Genomic DNA, 18,766 nt, shown 5'->3' on the forward strand with positions numbered 1-18,766 from the left:
TTCTTTTGTTATTTTACTCCACTTCCTATGCATCAAGGTTAAGAATGCTAACACATTATGTTTTGGTTGGTGTCGCCTAGGGATTAATTATAATGCAAACACGACTATCTTGGTGATGCACCCTGCTTATTTATTGAGGCAAGGGAGGGTGACGTTTAGGCTTAATGCCACTCCTCGCTGTTGCTCGATGTTGTCACCCCTTAAGCCTAGACCACCAAGGTCTGGGTCTGGTTGGGTTGGCCCAATGCTTGTTTATTTGAGCAAAGGTTAGCTTTTGTCTTGTGTTTTCTCAACAAGGGAGAGCATCAAGGTAAAGTCTCTACCATGTCACTAATGATATAAACTTAATTTGGAGTGTATCTTTAATTACATTAAATTATTTTAGTTGAATCATAAATTATGTGAGATATATCAAAATATTTAATTTATTTATAAGGTTAGTATCTATAAATAATATATTTTAATATAATTTTTTTCATCTTGATTAAATTGGCAAAGGACATCACTATAGGGCACGGTAGTAAAGTTTCAGTTTTTTCGGTGGAAATATGATAATTTTAGGAAAGTTAGGGATGCTGATGATATTTCCTAAAACATCGAAAACCGAGTACAACTTCCAAATTTAATTCTCACTGCCCTCTATTTCCTGAAGAGAAAACCAGGAGACCGAGGGAGAAAACTTAAGGGGCGACCCAAAGCTCCACTCAGCCATGTTTTCATCCAACCACCAGGTGGGTCACTCCCTCGATTCTTCTCAACAGTCTGTTTGGTTACTCAGAAAATGTCACCAAAAGGGAGATGAAAGAAAATTGAAAAATTGATTTCTTTTTGGAATTTAAAGCGCAAGTGCATTCACAACTTGAAACTCAAAAGTTCTTTTATTTATTCCTTCTTTTATCCTGACATTTTCTCTGGGATCAAACGGCGTTTGGTGGCTCTCATGCATGCGTTTGTTTCCCTTTTTTGTACTTATTAACTGCTTTAATTTCAAAGGTCGACACGTCAAAAACAAAGAAAAGGGAAAAGATATGATTTTTTTTTCAACCGGCAATTTAGAAAAGATTTCTTACGTTTCGTGGTAGTAGATTTTCTTTTATTGGGAAAAATTTTCTGACTCCATGAATTGGTTAATAGTTAATAGTATTTATTGTTGAAGTTTTAAGTTGGAGTGCCCATTTGTTTCACTTGGACACTATCGAAATGCTCGTAATAACGTTAATTTTGGTTGTTTTTTTCGTTTGAGAATTTTGAAATCTACAGGACAACTCATAATCAGCAAGTGCGTTGGATTTTGAGTTTATGCTTTTCTTTTTTCTTTGTATCCCTTTTTGAATGTTAAAGCCTAATCTGTTTTATGAGTTTCTAGTGTTTTTACCGTCAAAAAGATATTGTCAGATGCAATTTGATTACTCTCACTCTTTGCAGTTTTCAAATCAACCAAAGCCTTTAGCTGTTATGGATCCCACAACTCCAATGCAAGTGGATCAGAACGAGGCCTCTTCTGTTGCCAGGGATGAAATGCGAATTGGAGGGTTTTCACATGCCAAATCCATTATCCAAAGCTCTGAGGTTTTGAACTTTCTTTTACAGTGTTTCTGTAGAGACTATAAGAACAGTGATCTATTCTCATATGGTTCTTTTTGACATTAGAAGTCATAAAAAGATGCAAACATTCCCTTGTTTTTAATGTTCTTTTTTGAGTTTGTGTCTCCTTTTTTAAAGTAAATTTTGATATAACATGATCTGTGCAGAAACTTCAAGATGATCTTCGTATGTTAGGGCTGAAAATCAAGCACCATGAGGATAACATAAAACTTCTGAAGATTCAGAAGAACAAGCTAGATGACTCCATACTTGATATGCAAGGTATATTTCTCTTGTTCAAGCGCATGCATGACGTAAATTACATTTTGCAATTCGGGAAAGGAATTTAAGATGCCGAAATATTTGGGCAAGGTGCTATTGTCAACGTCCAGAATGAGTAAATGTACAGTTCATATAAGACCAGGAATTAAGGCACTTTTTGTTAAAATTTGTGGATCTGGGACTTACGCTATGATATACTAAATTGCTTGTGTTTAATTGCCAAGATCTGGCTCTTCATTAACTCCATGTTATTAAATTGCTCTAATTTGGATGTTAGTATAATGTTTTATGGAAGTTATTAACTCAGACTTACGTGCAAATATGGTAGGCAGCTAGTATGGTTATTTTTGAATGGTATGATTTCAAGTTATATTGACCCTTGATAACCATATGTTGCATATTTATTTTCCATATTTGTGGCAACCAATTGATCTTTTCTCAGTTATGTGTGGCAAGTATCATTCTGCTGGTGCACCTAAGATTGGAAACGAGAACTGTTCCCACCTTCAAAGTGAGGAGGAAACAACTGAACAGATTCTTCGGCATGGAAAGTCAGCAGCAGGAATTCTGTGTCAGCTGAAAACTCATAATGCCACTCAGGCTTCTTATCTGACTTTGACAAGGGATGTACTTGGTGCTGTTGCTACACTTGGCAAAGTGGATGATGAAAATCTTAGTAGGTCTGTTTGAATTTTCTTTTGTTATTTTCTGTCTTTCTGCATCATGCCTCCTTACATTTAATTTATTATTCATCTATTTATTAGAATATTTTGGATGTTTTTGCATGAGAAACTTATACCTTTATCCTTCCACTATCTTATGTATCGCATGCATAGGGGCCAAAAGAAAAGTGGGAGGGAGAGACTTGAATTGAAGCTTATGTGTGGGTGGGTTAGTGTCATTATGTCTTGCGTTTTTAAATGGTGATGGATGAGTGCATGTGCTGCATTATAATTTATGGAATTTCTAGTGAATACCAGCCTGTTTATTAAATAGATTCCTAGTTGGGCATCTTGATTGAGGGTTGTATGACAACTGTTAATGCTTTTACGTGGTTGATGTGTGGCCTTATATTTCTTTATTTATATGTAGGCTTTTCTCGGAGTACCTAGGAGTGCAGACTATGTTAGCAATTGTTTGTAAAACTTATGAAAGTGTCAGAGCTTTGGAAACATACAACCAGGATGGCTGCATAGATAAAACTTCTGGTCTTCACCGGCTTGGTGCTTCTATTGGGAGGGCTATAGATGGCCGATTTCATGTAATTTGCCTTGAAAGTTTAAGGTATCAGTCTCTTATATTGTTTCTGATCATAATCTGGTTTACTAAAGACATCATAAAGATTATTTTCTTTTCCTTTGTCCTCACCTCTCTGCAGACCTTGTGCTGGTGATTTTGTAGCTGATGACCCGCAGAGGAGGCTTGATCTTTTAAAGCCAAGATTACCAAATGGGGAGTGTCCTCCAGGCTTTGTTGGCTTTGCAGTGAATATGATTCAAGTGGACAGCTCAAACTTATTTTGTGTCACTGCCAGTGGGGATGGCCTAAGGGAGACTTTATTTTACAATCTGTTCTCCCGTCTTCAAGTATACAAAACAAGGGCAGAGATGGTTCTTGCTCTCCCTTGTATAAGTGAAGGAGCAATCTCTCTGGATGGTGGGATGATCAGAAGCTCTGGTGTATTTTCCCTAGGCAATCGGTAAGAAGTTCTTTCTGGCAGGTGGCAGATTCCATTTTCAAAAAAAGAAAAATATTCAGAACACTTCTTTTATATTCTGCTTTTTCAAACTTCTTCAATTAGGGAATACATTCACAGTTTGCTTGTAATTCAACTGTCTTTGGATGTAAGAAGATTGTTGAAATTCATAATGTGTTGTTATTGTAGTGCATTAATAATTAATACTTATCTGGTAATACTAAATTACTTATTCTATAACAGAAGACGTATTTTCCACATTTCAAAAGTATGGTTGCATACAAAATTGAACCTTGGAGACATTGTGAACCATTTTACTTGCAGCTCGTAAGGCATTTGACCTGTTGTTTAGAAAAATGATCTCATTATTGTTATTAACCAATTAAAATTTTATGTTTGCTTTTGTAGATTAACTTTTTATTGATTAATAACGTTCGGTTAGTTTGCTGTTGCATCTTTGTTCTGACTATGTTTGATATTAGGGAAGAGGTTGATGTGAGATTCCCAAAACCCTCTGCAAAATCAGATATGCCGCAAAACTACATTGAAACTGAGAAGCAGATGAAAGAAATGAGATGGAAAAAAGAAAAGTTGGAAGAGGATATGAAGAGGGAACAAGCATTGCTGGACAATGCGAAGTTCAATTTTGAAAGAAAGAAGCAAGACTTTGTCAAGTTTCTTGCTCAAAGCTCGTCCTTTGCAACTCAGGTATTATGAATCATAGTTTGAACTGAAATGAGATTTTTATCTTCGTATTATTTTCTTTCTTTCCAAATTGCAGTGTCTGTTAAGTTTTCTTGTATATGACATCACTATTTTGACAGTTTCAGGCAACTCAAGATAGGTTGACTCCAAGATGATGATAACAATGATGTCTAGCTAGCAGATTGAAAAAGAGTGCAGAAGCCTTTGAACACTAAAATTTCAGCTTCTACCACCATTATCATTTTGTTTTTTCCTTTTTTATTGCCTTGGTGATGGACAGAAGAATAACACAAGGCAAATAGCATATGTGCTTCTTTGAGACTCTTTTTTCCTGATAAGCATATGCTTTCTCATGTCGAAGTTGGGACTAACTGTTTCTCAAATGTAGACCATGGTGAACCAGGTATAGACAGAAGGCATCCCTCCGTCCTCAATATGGAATCAGGGTAATTCTAGCGCAAGGTTGTTCATTGAAGGCAGTGTCTCTATGGGGTAAACTGCTTAAGACGATTTTAATTCGCTTCATTCATATCCTAACTTCCAAAGTTTGTCTGTTTGTTCTTTTCTCATTTTGGTAATCTGTACAGTATATTCTCTTTAGTCATTAAATACTGTACATTTTCTGGTTCTGGTGCTTCCGCCATCAAAACGGTATTTTTTTTAAGAGGAAATTCATTTGTTTTTGTCCCGTTTGCATCTCTTTTTCCCCACCATAATTTGTACCTAGTTTGTGAGCATTGGTTTTATCAAAAAAAAAATAAAAATTGTTAACATGGGTTGGAGTTTCTGTCTTGATTCTGGAAGCGTAGATTCTTCTCATGTGAAATCGAGGCCCAAACCGGAAAGGCCAATTTCATTTTTTCATTTTCTAATTGGATTTGGCCAACTTTCTTATTTGCAAATAATAAGCGGAATAAAGACAATTGGAAGCAACCCCATTTTCAGTATGAAATTCAGCCAAAAATATTTGGCGGCAACCCTGTTTTCAGCTGGGAGGAAAGAAAAAGAGGAAGAATCAATTGGGTTTTAGGCCCTTGGGCCCGTTCCGATCTTAAATGTTGATGGTGGGCCGTCACAGGCAAGGCTTTCGGTTGTGGCCCATACTTGCCAAAAAATGATTTGGGCCCAAATCGAGCATTTCAATGCCCAGCTCTTAATCGAAGCGAAGTATTCTGATGCTTCTCGTCTGTTTGCTGCAAACCCTAATTTCCTCCGGTCTTCCTCGAGCACCTTGCCGTCGCTTCAGTATAAGAAAACGCCTCCTTTGCTTCATTCCTTCTCCTGTAAGTCCTAATCTTAAGCTTCAAATTTTCCATCTTTTATATCGATCAATTTCGTTGAACACATTTTAATTTAATCAAATCCTTTGATCTCAGGACCCAAAAAGTGGGGGAAAAAAGCAATTATTTTTCATGGCTGGCAAAGCAGCGCAGTCTGTGGTGAAGGCAATGGGGGAATACCAATACCCATGGCGTGAGAAATTGGCTAAGTACAAAGTTGAGTTATCAAAGGGGGTGTGGGGCTATTGGGAACTTGGAGCGTGGAAGCCTCTCGGCATCAGCGCTCGCCGTCGAGCCAGGCTCCGGAAGGAAGTGCTTTTAGCAGGGCAGGATTGGCCTTACGATCCACAGAGGAAAGAGATGAGAACCAAGATGAAAGGTCACAAGTGTGACAGAATATCTGCTGAGAAAAGGGAGAATACCGCTAATTTGATGCAGAAAATGCCTGAGATGTTGCTTGCTTATAAGAAACGTAGGTGGGAGAAGAAAATGAAGGAAGAGGAGAAATTGAAAGAAAAATAAATCTGAAAACTGTTTTCATATATTTTTCTTCTTCTCTCTTTTGGGTTGAAAATAAGAAAAGATATTGGGTTCGGAATTTGCAAATGCTCAATCTTTGTACTGATGAATTCAGTGTTGGGTTTTTTTTGTTTACAAGATGTATGGGCTGAATATCGATACAGATCTTTTAATTCAAGGATTTGAAGACTTGACTGTGTTTTCAGTTCTTTTTAACCTGTTTCTCACATCTATTTGTGAATGTATGTAGTTTCATAGTACTTGCTGTGTTTCTTTTCCAAACAGAGTGCAGGGACAAGTTCAAAGCTTTAGGCAGGTGCAAGCTATGCCCAAATATGTTGATGTACTTAATGATATAATCCCAATCCATTGAATTCTCCATTGCAAATCACAGAATTTTAATCCCAAGTAGAAAAACAGGAAGCTGGCAGAAGCCAGACCAAGTAGAAAGACAGGAAGCTTGTAAATCACAGAATTTTAAGTTGGAACAAAATTTTAAGGATTTTAATCCCCGGTAGAAACACTAAAATAAGGTTCCACCGAGATTTGAACTCGGGTTACTGGATTCAGAGTCCAATGTCCTAACCGCTAGACCATGGAACCAGCTAGTATCATCTCGAAAATATTTAATCTTAAGCCTAGCACGGTTGCAGCAAGCACTTGCCACCTAGGAATTGTCAACAACAAGTACTATTATCCTTAGTGGTGGACCCCCTACTTCCTTTTAACAAACATAAATTCACTCGGCGCCCTTTTCCTAATTCTACTTTACCTCTGGTTGATGACTCATGGAATCTCCTTGTTTAGATTGTTCTTGTTCCTACTTCCTACATTTACAACTGCCTTAATTTTGGTTTACTTTATTATAGGACGTACATTAGGCCACGGATTTCCTTCCGTCATTGAACTAAAAGCGTTACGTTTCAATTAAAAATTAACTTCTCTTTCAAAATCTCTTCCTTGGTTGGAATGATCAAATGGATGATAATCAGCATCAATACCATCGGTGCAACCGACGAGGCACCCCAAACTGGCGGTGCAGTGAGAGAGCTTTGACCGGAAAGTCTTTATGCCATAAACACTATCTCTATTCCTTGCAAAGGAGTGGTAAAAAGGTGGATACGGAGAACATTGGTGAAAGTGGCAGTGAGGGTGGAACTCAAGTGTGTACTCAAAGGAAGAAGCGAAAGCGTCATGTAATTGGTCAAGGGAGTATAAATCCCGTGGGGGTGGAGGAAGTAAGGAAGCATGACGGGAATGAACAAGTCAAAGTCACCGCTGGAAATGATGGTGATCAAGGAACTCAAAGCTGGTTTGTTGAAGGCAGTGGTGGTGTTGAGAGTGTTTTGGAGTGGTTTGGTGAAGATGGTGGTGTGAATGGGGGTGAAACTTTGAAGCTTTGGGGTGTTGAAGCTGGGTTTGGACTTGCCATTGGTGGGTCTGGTGCAGCTACTCCTGGGGTTCAAGGACGGTTTGGTGGAGAAACTGGTGGACATAATGGTGAGGTCGTTGATTGCCAAGGTTGCAACCCATGGTTTGGTGTAGATGGTATATTTGGCAGTCTTGGTGGTGGAGAAATTCAGATGGGTGGGTCTGGTGGGGTTCCATTTGGAAATGGTGGAATGGGTCTTGCTGATGGACTAATTCAAGGCCTATTTAGTGGACCAAATGAGGGTTTGAATGTTGGTGTTGAAGGAACCCAGTGCTTCTCTGGTGAAGCTGAGTATGACAATGTGGAAGGTAAAGGCATTCAGGGGTTGTTTGATGAAATTGCATGTGGAAATGGATGTGAAACCCATCTTGCTGGGGAGGGAAGTCGAGGTCAAGATGGTTACTTTGAAAATGCAGGCATGCATCAAGAGAGTACGGATGGGGGAGGGCAGGTTAAGGTTAAGCGTGGTAGGCCAAAGGGTTCAAAGAATAAGAAGAAAATTCTAGGTGCTGAACAAAGTATGGAAGGGTTAAGTGATGGTAAGGTTAAAAAGCGAGGCCCCTTTAAGGGCTCAAAGAAAATGCAAAAAGGTCTTTCAGGTGAATGCCACAATGGAGGAGATGATATTGGTAGAAGGAAAGAAGATTATATCAGAAATGCGCGTTCAAAGAGAAGAAAGGAAGATGTTTCTGTAGAGGCAAATGAAACTGTGCTTGAAGACTAAACGTGGTAGGCCAAAGGGTTCAAGAATAAGAAGAAAATTGTTGCCGGCGAACAAAGAATCGAAGGGCTAAGTGAAGTTGGTGGTGATGGTAAGGCTGGAAATGAGATTGTTTGCGTAATACAGAAGCAAGGTCCGCCAATGGGCTCAAAGAAGAAGAAGATTAGCCTTCCAGGTGAGAATCAAGACATGTCTTGTCATATTGTGGGGGGCAATAATGATGGCGGAGATAAAAGTTTGAGGCCATGATTGGGAGAACGAGAGAACTACCTTTCTACTGGCAGGAGATGGGGTAATGCCTTGTGAAGTTGCCGGTAACGATGCTGGAGGAAATGATACGGGTAGAAGGATAGAGAAACAAGGTCAGCAACAGGGGCCAAAGAAAGAGAAGAAAAATCTTGCCGGAGAGTAAGTGAGAATGCGCGCAGTTGAGAGGAGGCGATGGTGGACCAAAGGGTTCTAAGAATCAGAAAAACTTATGTTGAAGAAAATCAAGATAAGTTTGGTAAAGCTGAGGGTGGTGAAGGTGCAGTTGGAATTCAGAACGGAAATAACAATGTCCTACCAAAGAAAAATCGTGGCCGGCCAAAGGGTTCAAAGAATAAGCAGAAAAGGCTTAGTAGACGAAAAAATTGGACTTTCAAGTGTACAACAGACCTTGCAATCAAAGGATAAGCAATGTTTTCTTGAAATTTCGAAGGATAAGAGGGAAAATAACGAAGATAGTGAGACCCAGGGAGTGCCTGTTGAAATTGTGGGGGTTTATTATGGTGATAAAGAGACTGTATTAGTGAGGACTGCCCTTGTAAGGGAGGAAGATAAGGTAATGCCTGGTGAAGCTATTACAGGTGGGTGTGAGATGAATTCTCTTGTAGACAAGGAAGGTAGGGGAATTCCCATTGAAAGATCTGGTGCTAATGAAGGTAAAAATGAGATTATTGGTCCTAAGGTTAAAGATTGGTGTGAAGAGGATTTGAAGAATAAGGAGCCAACTGTTACTGCAAAAGAAGAAAGCCATCAAAGTGGGGAAGCTATTGGCAAGAATGATCGTGGAAATGAGGGGCTAAAGTGGAAGCGAGGCCGACCAAAAGGTTCAAAGAATAAGAGAAAACTTTTTTTTGGCAAGGCGCCTGTGAGGAAGAAGTATAAAATTAACAAGCCTTGTGCACAGATAGAACAGGGAGAAGGAAATAATTTGAAAATGAGCCACAGTGTTTCAGGTAAGCATCTTCAAGGCAGTGTAAACATGAAAAAGAAAATACTAGTAGCTGGCATTCGGGGCAGTTTAACAGCTGATTTCGGCAATGCTCAAAAGAAGAGTAGAGGGAGGAAAAAGAAGCCTAGTAGTCAATCAGAAACTTCAGTTTCATCAGTGAGTCTTTCCATAACTATGTTTTTCTACTGCTGATGAGATTTTTAAAAGAGATTGTAATTTTAGGGCCTGTGAATTTGTAATTGAAATAACTAAACCATAAAGCATTACCCACAGTCTGTTAGTAAGAAAAAGGTCACAGGCAACGATTGGACATTTTCTGCTTTTGTATATTGAACATGCTGATACGTTAAACTGCTAATTTTTCTTATATCCTGGTATCCGATTAGAACATGCCCTGTTGCCAAAAGGAAAGCCAAACACTAAAAAGTAAAGGGATGAACATTTGGTATGACTTCTGAGTGCCACAGAAAGTTTCCAAAATATTTGAACAGGCTGCAGTGATAGTTTCTTGGGAGTAAATTGTTCCCTTCTTCTCTATCTCACCCCCTCTTCTTTTTTGTTCTGGTTGGGAGTTCTGAGGTGGGAGTATATGTTCCTTGCTGTAAGAGAAGTCACATTTCTTTTGAGTGGTATGAGATGAGAAGGGATAATATAAGGGCTGTTTAATTACTTCATTTTCCTTGCTAAAATGCCTAAAAAAGGATTTGTGGCCAGTGACCGAGCATCTCTTGCAATATTTCTGCTTCTTTACGGCTCCAAATAGTTTGATTTTGCTATTTTCTCCCCCATGAATGTATAAGCATTGGTTATGAAGCAAGGAGGAATACTAATTTTATCTATAAATGAGAGAAAAAGTTATTTTCACTTTAAAACTTTTTTTTCAATTGTCTCAATTTAATTTATGGTGCAATCACAGTGACTGAATGTCTTGATTCCAATTTCTGGTGGTATGTTATTATAGCTTGATTTCTTTGTCAGGATGATACAAGCCAGAAGCATGTGCGGAGGGGTTTGATGTGCCACCAATGCTGGAGGCCTGATAGGAGTGTTGTCAATTGTTCCAAATGCAAAAAGAAACGCTATTGCTATGAATGCCTTGCAAAATGGTAATGAGATCTTGTGAAGTTCTTTTTCTTGTTACCTGGAAGAACAGTTAAGTTTTTCTGTCTTGGAAGTTAAGTTGGTTCAATTAGCATCTGTATTCTACTCGATATTTCATTAGACCTTTGTTTCATGAACAATTGAACATTGATTAGTTGTTGATCTGTCCTGTAAGTATGAAAGGGATCTTATCCTAGGGTTTTAATGCCAATGCAAATGAATTGTATCAGGTATTCAGAGCAAACAAGAGAGGACATAGAAGTTGCTTGTCCATTTTGTCGAGGCAATTGTAATTGCAGATTATGCCTCAGGGAGAAATTAGTTGTCACAGTATGTGCCTTTCATTAATTTTCTTCTTCCTTTCTGTTTAATGTGCTAAACTTTTGTGGCTATACATTCTTGCCAACAATGACAACGTCTTTTCCTAATACTTGGCTCTGATTTCCAGCTAATCTTCTATTAGGACATTACCTGAGTAAGATCAACAGGAGCAAGGACCTTTTCAATAGTTTTATCTCATGTTCTCACTTTGCCTCCACCCCTTCTTGACATTGGAATGATCCATAAAATCAGACATCCTAACATTAGCATTTCCTAGGTCTTTGTTTACCATGTTCGAACACCTTAAACATTTCTCCTGGCATACATTCTGATGCCAACTGGCACTTGCTAATTTGACAGGATGAGCACGAGGAAGTAGATACAAGTATCAAACTGCAAAAGTTGCTTTATTTGCTACACAAAATTCTGCCTCTCCTTCGGCATATACAACAGGAGCAACATGCTGAATTAGAGGTGGAAACCAGTATACGCGGTACTATAATGTGATATGACTGCTTTCTGTAAGTTTTGGTTTTTATACTAGATGTATGGTTCAGAATGCTAAGTGATGCGTGCCTCCTTATTTTTCCATAGGTGTGCAATTGACAGAACAAGATATAATGGTATCTGTCTTAGATGATGATGATCGGGTCTATTGGTATCATCTCATGCTCTTTGATGCTCAAGGAAAAACTTGTGGCTCTTTTTTTATATTGAACATCTGATATCTTTGTTCTCTTTTATTAAACATGGCATGCAATTATTGGACCATCATGTTATTTACTTGGAAGCAACTAACATTCTTTACCATCTTAATTTTCTGTTGCTTTAATATACCTGAGACTGAAGCTCTTCTAAACTTAAAATTGGTACAGAAGGAACAACTGATGTCTGGTTCTGTGTAAACAGAAACTGTCCTTTGGAGCCATGGTTATTTGCAGTTTAGTTTTATCTTTCTAAATGTTTAAGTTAAAAAAGTAGCAGGGAGTGTAGTGGATGTGGCTCTGAAAGATGAGGTTGTATGTTAAGAGGATAGGAGATATAGTCTTTTCTGATAATACTTATTTTAGGGAAGAGTAATTAATGTCATTATCTAATGTTTTGACAAGTAGGATCAGATGGGAAAAGGGTTGGCCGAGGATAGTGCAGATTAGATGAGATTAAGTGATGTGGCTTAGCCCATATTCTGTCATTTGCTTGTCTCCTTGATCCCATCCTAAGTTGTCTTGTGGAAATTAGAACCAATTCATGCCATTGAGAAACCTCATCATTTTGTTAATGATCACTACTTTGGATTGGAGAAATTTTATATTAATAGTCGCATGCATCGCTGTTGACAGTTCTTGCTATTTTCTGTTGACTTGTGTATTTTCATGTAGTTATTAATTTTGCATTTAAAGATTATTTAAAGGAAGTTTGTATTGTTAGAAAGAATTATTTGGTGATAGTTTTTTCTTGGTCGGATTTGTTGGGTATATTCAATAATTTTTAGTATTTAGTATTGCTATGAATTGTACTAGAGCCATATCTGTTGTTTTTTCTAGTGTCAAAAGGCAATACATATTTGCATGATATTTATTACTATGAATGTCTCCTTCTGCGACAGTGACAATTGCAATACATCCATAGTCAATTTCCACAGAAGCTGCCCAAATCCTGATTGTTCTTATGATCTATGTATCACATGTTGTCATGAAATTAGAAAAGGATCTCGGCCTGGAGGTAATGAAGCAAAATTCTCTCACCAGCAGTCTGTTGAAAGAGTAAATGGTCAAGCTACAGATTCAGATGACCAGATTCGTACAGTGAGAGTAAGATGTGATTGGAAGAGCCTTGTGTCAACTGAGTGCACATCTGGCATGTCATGTAACTCTCTTGATTGGAGAGCTGAGGCAGATGGTAGGATTCCTTGTCCTCCAAAAGGAAGGGGCGGTTGTGGTAGTGAGACTCTTTCACTAAGACGCTTCTTTGGAGCTAATTCGGTTGATCAACTGATTCAGAATGCTGAGGAGCTTACTGTCAATTTTCAGTTACCTGATATTGAGTTTTCTGAAGGATGTTCTATGTGTCTTACTAGCAACTCTGCAGCAAATGAAGCAGAAAATTTTGAAGTTAGGCAGGCAGCTTATAGAGAGAACAGTCATGACAATTTTGTGTACTGCCCAAATGCTATCCAGTTGGAAGACAATAATATTCAGCATTTTCAAATGCATTGGATGCGAGGTGAACCTGTTATTGTTAGAAATGTACTTGAAAAAAGTTCTGGTCTTAGTTGGGAGCCCATGGTTATGTGGAGGGCTTTCATAGGTGCAAAAAAGATATTAAAAGAGGAGGCAAAGAGGGTTAAGGCAATTGATTGCTTGGATTGGTGTGAGGTACCTTTCACCTTTTGCATGTTTAAAGGCATCTTTGGTGATTCCATGATTTTTTTTCCCTATACCATTTCCAATTTTAGTTCCCTCTTTCCTTCTTTGCTCTATGCTTAAGGAACATCTTGACTTTTTATAACTACATTCAGAACTTTATTTTTGTAATGTGATAAATAAGTAAGATATTTGGTCAATGGTTTTCAGCACACTATCAACGGATTAAGTGTTAGCTTTTATTGAATAGCGTTTTTCAATTGAATAATGAAAGCATTCATCATCTATGCTGTCAGTTAATGAAGGTCATGTTTTACCTTGCCTAGCGCGTATGGAACTAAAGATAGGAAGCTCAGAAGATATCTTTATTTTCATTGTTTTTAATAGTTTCAATAGTGACATACATACTCATCCCTTAAGGGCAATGGGTTCTTCTTTCTCATTGGTATTCTCTTCTCCATTCCCTTGGTGGCGTGTTAGGTCAATGACTCAAAAACTAAAAGAAGTTTCACTGTTGAATGGTTTGTATACAGAGGCAAGGTTCACACCATAATTTTAGTGTAGCATGTCTCATTTTCATTGTCGTTTGCCCTTTTGTATCAAACTCCAGTCTCCATTGTCCTATACTTCTACTTATCTAATTTCTGGGATATTTCTTGGATTCTGTCTATAAATCCCCCGTTATGCGTATATGCATAATATACGGGTTTTCGGTTAAATGTATCCTTTCCTTGTTAAGACATTTGGCTAAGGGGAGCAGGAAATGAAAAATCGTTGGTAGTAATGTTTATTAGAATCATTGGTTGTATGCAGACTTCTTTTAGATTTTAATGCCTTTTGAGTACTTTCTGTGCTCTTGTGTCTGTCTTGCATGTCTGCATATGCCTGCAAATATTTTGATGTCACCTGCTACCTTGTGTGACACCTGGATTATGCTTTATGCTAAAAGTAATTTTCACAACCTAAGATGTGAACTGTGTGTTTGTCTGTTCTGGATGCTGCAGGTTGAAATAAATATAAGGCGGTTCTTCAAAGGCTACTTGGAGGGTCGTAGGTATAGGAACGGATGGCCAGAGATGTTGAAGTTGAAGGATTGGCCTGCATCAAATTCATTTGAAGAGTGTTTGCCAAGGCATGGTGCTGAATTTATTGCTATGCTTCCTTTTAAAGATTATACTCATCCAAATTCCGGTATCCTGAACCTTGCTACCAAACTTCCTGCTGTATTGAAGCCGGATTTGGGGCCCAAAACTTACATTGCTTATGGATCTTTGAAAGAACTTGGCAGAGGTGATTCAGTGACTAAACTACATTGTGACATTTCTGATGCGGTATGCAATACTCTTTACATTAACTACTGATAATGTATATCACATGATTGCCTTCTACCGTGGTATTGATATTTTCCATCACTATTCTTCTGTTCATTTACCTTTGACAGAACCAACTAGTTGATTTAAGATTTACATATGAGAAATGCAATTTCTTAAATTGTTCCTGTGTTTTGATCAGATTTACAGCATGCACATTCATAATGCCATTGATCTTATAACTTTTGGCATTTTATTGCAAGGACAATGTTCAAACTACTCCTTGATGTATTGTTTGACTTGCCAATAATGCAACTTCGGTGTCCTAGGACACTTGTTATTTCCCATTAAAAGTATGTGAAGCTTTTCTGTTTCCTCACCTGTTTAAGATTTGGATAATTTCCCAACATGTAATTTGGCATTTTACTTCGATGTTAACGTTTCTCTCCCGTTCCTCTTTCTGCCACTTCAGATCAGGAATGTGTAACTTTTCTCTTTCTCCTATGTAGGTTAATGTGCTAACTCACGCGACTGATGTGAAGATTCCCCCGTGGCAGACTAAAATCATAGATAAATTGCAGAAGAAATATGAAGCTGAAAACATGCATCCACGCTGCTGTGGTCGGACACGGAAGGTGTCACAGATATTGGGAAGAAAGCGGCGAAAGAGACCTCATAAGGGTGGAAGCAAGAATCCTGAATATTCTGCAAAAGTAGACAATATGGCAAGCAAGATTGAGGATGTTGCTGAGAGTAGTTTCTCCTTGCCAGGTGTCGATACATGCTCCAACTCTGCTGCCATTGGAGAACTTCAATCTACACATCAGCTTGATGCTAAACACGGAATGATTGAGGAAATGATGTGTAATGAAAAACAGAACCACAATATTGAAGGGGAAACACATAATATCATCGAGGGAGGTTCTCTTAATCGAATTGAGGATTTAGGGTCTGTAAGACCTGATACAAATACGACTAGAGAGTCTGTTACAGAAAATCAGTCTTCAGACAATGCACATGGTGGTGCTGTTTGGGATATTTTCCGTAGGGAGGATGTACCTAAGTTAATTGAATACTTATGGAAGCATCAGAAAGAATTCCATCACATAAGTAACCTTCCTGTAAATTCTGTGCGTATCATTGCCTTCTCATCCATTGCCCATCGGGATCATATTTTTAGGAAAATTCTTTTAAATTGATGTGCTACATGTGCTTTAGGTTTTTCATCCTATTCATGATCAGACCCTTTATCTCAGTGAGAGACATAAAAAGCAGCTGAAGGAGGAGTTCAGTAAGAAGTTGCTTTTTTTTAAAGTCTTTTTCATTGCACACTAAATCATCTCTATCCTTTTTAATAGCAAATTGTTCCACAGATGTTGAACCTTGGACATTTGAGCAACATGTTGGTGAAGCTGTTTTCATTCCTGCAGGATGCCCGCATCAAGTAAGAAATAGACAGGTGAGGATCCTCCAGCATTCAGTAGGCCTGTTTTTGATAAGCCTGCTGCATGGCAATGCTAGATAACCTATCTGAACTTGCTTTCTTACGTGATGTGGTTGTGGTTTGTCCTCCACCCAGATGAATGTTTCCCTGAGATAGTTTGACTGTCTAAACTCAAACCCTGATCTGTATTTACAAAAATTTATTTTATTTCAACGGCAAGGTATATTGTAGATCCATTTGAAATTATAACCAGTATCAGTATTTCAGCTTAGATCTCATTAACCTTTTGATGTGGCCTTACTTACTGAAGTTGACAATCTCACCTTTTTTTTTCCAGTCATGCATTAAAGTAGCCCTTGATTTTGTGTCCCCCGACAATGTGCAAGAATGCATCCGATTGACAGAAGAGTTCCGCTTACTCCCCAAAACCCATAGAGCTAAAGAAGATAAATTGGAGGTATTAATTGACTCATTGTTAGGCAACACTTAATTTATCTGGTCCTACATGTTAAGTTAATATTGCTTTTCACTCATATAAAACAAGTGATGACTAATGTGCACTGGCAGCTGTCCTATCAACTTGCTAATTATTACTTAGAAAGATTGCTTTGATGTTCATGAGACAAAATTATAGATGTTTGTCAACTGAACATGATTTCATATCTTTCTGTTATGCTTTTGGTGTTCAATTCCATGCAAATTTGGCTGCTTTAGTTACTAAATATAAAGATGTTTCTTATTCATGCAAGGTAATCTTTGTATAGGTGAAGAAGATGGCAATATATGCTGCAAATCTTGCAGTAAGGGAGGCCAAAAAACTGAGTACAAACCTCAAGTAAGGTCAAGTTTGCTGTTTAACTCTTATCTCCTGCTGATGATTGTAATTTAGTTTAACTCTTGGAAATAATGTGTTTGGAGACTTCGCATAATTTTTAGATGTCATTTTCAGCAATTGCTACATGTGAAGTTGCTAGCTCAAATGAATATGTTTTGACTGGAGTATTTCTCCACTGTTTCTTTAGTTAGTATTCACCATCAGAGAAAATATGCAGATTCCTTAGAGCTTCCTTAATTAATAGGGGGAACTTCATTAGCTGATAAAATTGCAGATTCCCTGAAGCTTGCTATTACCAGAATTTTACGGGGATTGAACCATTAAAGAGGATTTCTATGACTGTACCAATCTCAACATAAAAGCAAAGAACTCATTTTAATGAACAAGGGCAAATGAACATATATCTGGCTCATTACGAACATCGAATAGATGAATAAAACCATCATATTTCTTGAAAGGTTGATCGGAGATTGTATAGTGAAATGACGTATTTGTGGTTCTTGATTAGACTTTTGTGCTCTGTTATCCAAAGTTTGTGAACCCAATGCTAAGCGGCTATGACTACAGACCTACAAGGATATTTCTGGAGATTTGAGTTTTAACAACAGAAGTTAAGCCACATGCATCTATGTTGCAGTGCTGGAAAGAACATCCTGGTCAGTTTTGCATGTATTGGATCAAGCTTGTAAAATTTAAACTAGACTGATGGAATTAACACTGTACGTATGTTTGAAAATAAGGATTTACTACTTTCATTTCAGTTTTTTATTTCATTGACAAGTGGATTTAATTAAAGACATTTTCCTATTGCGGTGGAGGTGTAAAGCATCTACCAAGCCAATGCACTGGGGGATGTACCTGTTGATTGGTATAAACATGCTGCTCTTGCTGCTGATACTAAGATGGCAATGGTAAAGCCTCCCACGGAAGTTTATAGAGGTAAACAATTAGATAAGTAGGGAGGGTATCAGACATCAGCCTGGCCTATAGAGCTACTCTTTGTCGCAGCATCCTTCTACAAATTGGCAATGCCGGTTGCAATGGACTCTAGAGACTATAGATATGGATTTCAGTACTGGGCTATTTATATTATAACAGCTAACAGCAAGGATTTTTTATTTAAGTTTGCATACATTTGTTTTAGGCATGAGGAAAAAAATTTAAAAAAAAAAGAAATTATTAAATGGATACTTTAGTAATTATATGACACGTGACTAGGTAAGTTACCTGCAACTCCAATGCTTCACTTGATATGTAAACATTAGTAAGTTATCTCATATGAGATTGTGTTTACTTGTTGGGCCTTAGATTTATTGGCTTGTGATGGCCCTCTGTCACTTTGCCGTTCATCCAATGGAGACACAAGCAAGCCTAATTGTGGCTGGTGGGTGCCCACAATTAAATACCAACCCACAAAAGAAAGTAGTTGCAGATATTCTAATAGCAGGTTTCAGTAACAAATTCTGCTACAATTTAATTAAGTTTTCCAGCAGGCTTGCATGTTAACTATTTCAGCTGCATTCTGCAGCAGGTTTTTGTGTCAAACTGCCCAAATACAAGCCTTCATTGCTTGGATGTATGGTGATTGTATGAGAAGGGTGTCTTTTACATTACTACCATGTATTTTCTGAGTCTTCCATCGTTTTCATCCCTTATTCTTTGCTTTTGTCTGCAGTCTTATACTTGGTTAGTGTATCAATGTCATATTAAGACAAGAAACTCACTGAATTTGCTTGAAGGAAAAAGAATCTAGAGGGGGGGATAAGCCTTAAAAGTCATGTAAAAGATACAGATCCTAGCATCCTAGTCTCTTTGCCTGTAAGCTCGGACCAAAATGTAAGGTTGGCAAATGCGACTGATGATTGCAAAAATGGGAATGTCCCCTTGCTAGAAAGAAAGGCGTTTGGCCCTTCATTAATAAATGCAAAATAGACCCTAAGAAGGCTTACTATTTGTC

At 38.0% G+C, this 18,766-nt stretch overlaps 3 protein-coding genes and 1 non-coding gene across 4 annotated transcripts; 3 read left to right on the forward strand and 1 right to left on the reverse strand.

Moving 5' to 3' along the window:
- The first annotated feature begins 180 nt into the window (after window positions 1-180).
- DMS3 (defective in meristem silencing 3) lies at window positions 181-4,955 on the forward strand. Its single transcript, XM_089782369.1, has 9 exons — window positions 181-310; window positions 653-731; window positions 1,426-1,569; window positions 1,752-1,866; window positions 2,309-2,546; window positions 2,959-3,150; window positions 3,245-3,565; window positions 4,045-4,270; window positions 4,387-4,955. The coding sequence occupies exons 2-9, from the start codon at window positions 711-713 to the stop codon at window positions 4,420-4,422; spliced, it is 1,293 nt and encodes a 430-aa protein (XP_089638495.1). The 5' UTR covers window positions 181-310; window positions 653-710; the 3' UTR covers window positions 4,423-4,955.
- A 226-nt stretch (window positions 4,956-5,181) lies between these two features.
- On the forward strand, window positions 5,182-6,282 carry LOC110426430 (tyrosine sulfotransferase-like protein). The gene is made up of 2 exons (XM_021441637.2): window positions 5,182-5,550; window positions 5,644-6,282. Exons 1-2 carry the CDS (start codon window positions 5,443-5,445, stop codon window positions 6,067-6,069), a joined length of 534 nt encoding a protein of 177 aa, XP_021297312.1. The 5' UTR covers window positions 5,182-5,442; the 3' UTR covers window positions 6,070-6,282.
- Window positions 6,283-6,597: 315 nt separating this feature from the next.
- Window positions 6,598-6,669, reverse strand: TRNAQ-CUG (transfer RNA glutamine (anticodon CUG)). The gene has a single exon. It is a non-coding gene; the product is annotated as a tRNA-Gln (tRNA).
- Window positions 6,670-6,857: 188 nt separating this feature from the next.
- Window positions 6,858-17,289, forward strand: LOC110420039 (uncharacterized). The gene is given in 17 exon segments (XM_089782887.1): window positions 6,858-8,464; window positions 8,466-8,596; window positions 8,661-8,688; window positions 8,690-8,840; window positions 8,842-9,591; window positions 10,414-10,541; window positions 10,767-10,866; window positions 11,218-11,350; window positions 11,452-11,515; window positions 12,464-13,232; window positions 14,225-14,551; window positions 15,040-15,660; window positions 15,749-15,821; window positions 15,904-15,989; window positions 16,312-16,431; window positions 16,739-16,809; window positions 17,084-17,289. Coding segments are annotated over 17 exon segments (5,058 nt in total). The 5' UTR covers window positions 6,858-7,043; the 3' UTR covers window positions 17,169-17,289.
- The last annotated feature ends 1,477 nt before the right edge of the window (window positions 17,290-18,766 follow it).

Source organism: Theobroma umbraticum, unplaced genomic scaffold (assembly GCF_002168275.2).
Source record: "Theobroma umbraticum cultivar Fairchild unplaced genomic scaffold, ASM216827v3 scaffold_30.0, whole genome shotgun sequence".
Classification (NCBI taxonomy): Eukaryota; Viridiplantae; Streptophyta; class Magnoliopsida; order Malvales; family Malvaceae; genus Theobroma; species Theobroma umbraticum.

What these genes read in the sequence shown, in the direction of transcription:
- DMS3 (XM_089782369.1), top strand. Translation starts at nt 711, where the DNA reads ATGTTTTCATCCAACCACCAG. An exon ending in CCATTATCCAAAGCTCTGAG is followed by an intron (nt 1,570 to 1,751) that starts GTTTTGAACTTT and finishes TGATCTGTGCAG; the next exon opens with AAACTTCAAGATGATCTTCG. An exon ending in GCTCGTCCTTTGCAACTCAG is followed by an intron (nt 4,271 to 4,386) that starts GTATTATGAATC and finishes CTATTTTGACAG; the next exon opens with TTTCAGGCAACTCAAGATAG.
- LOC110426430 (XM_021441637.2), top strand. Translation starts at nt 5,443, where the DNA reads ATGCTTCTCGTCTGTTTGCTGCAAACCCTAATTTCCTCCGGTCTTCCT. An exon ending in TTTGCTTCATTCCTTCTCCT is followed by an intron (nt 5,551 to 5,643) that starts GTAAGTCCTAAT and finishes CTTTGATCTCAG; the next exon opens with GACCCAAAAAGTGGGGGAAA.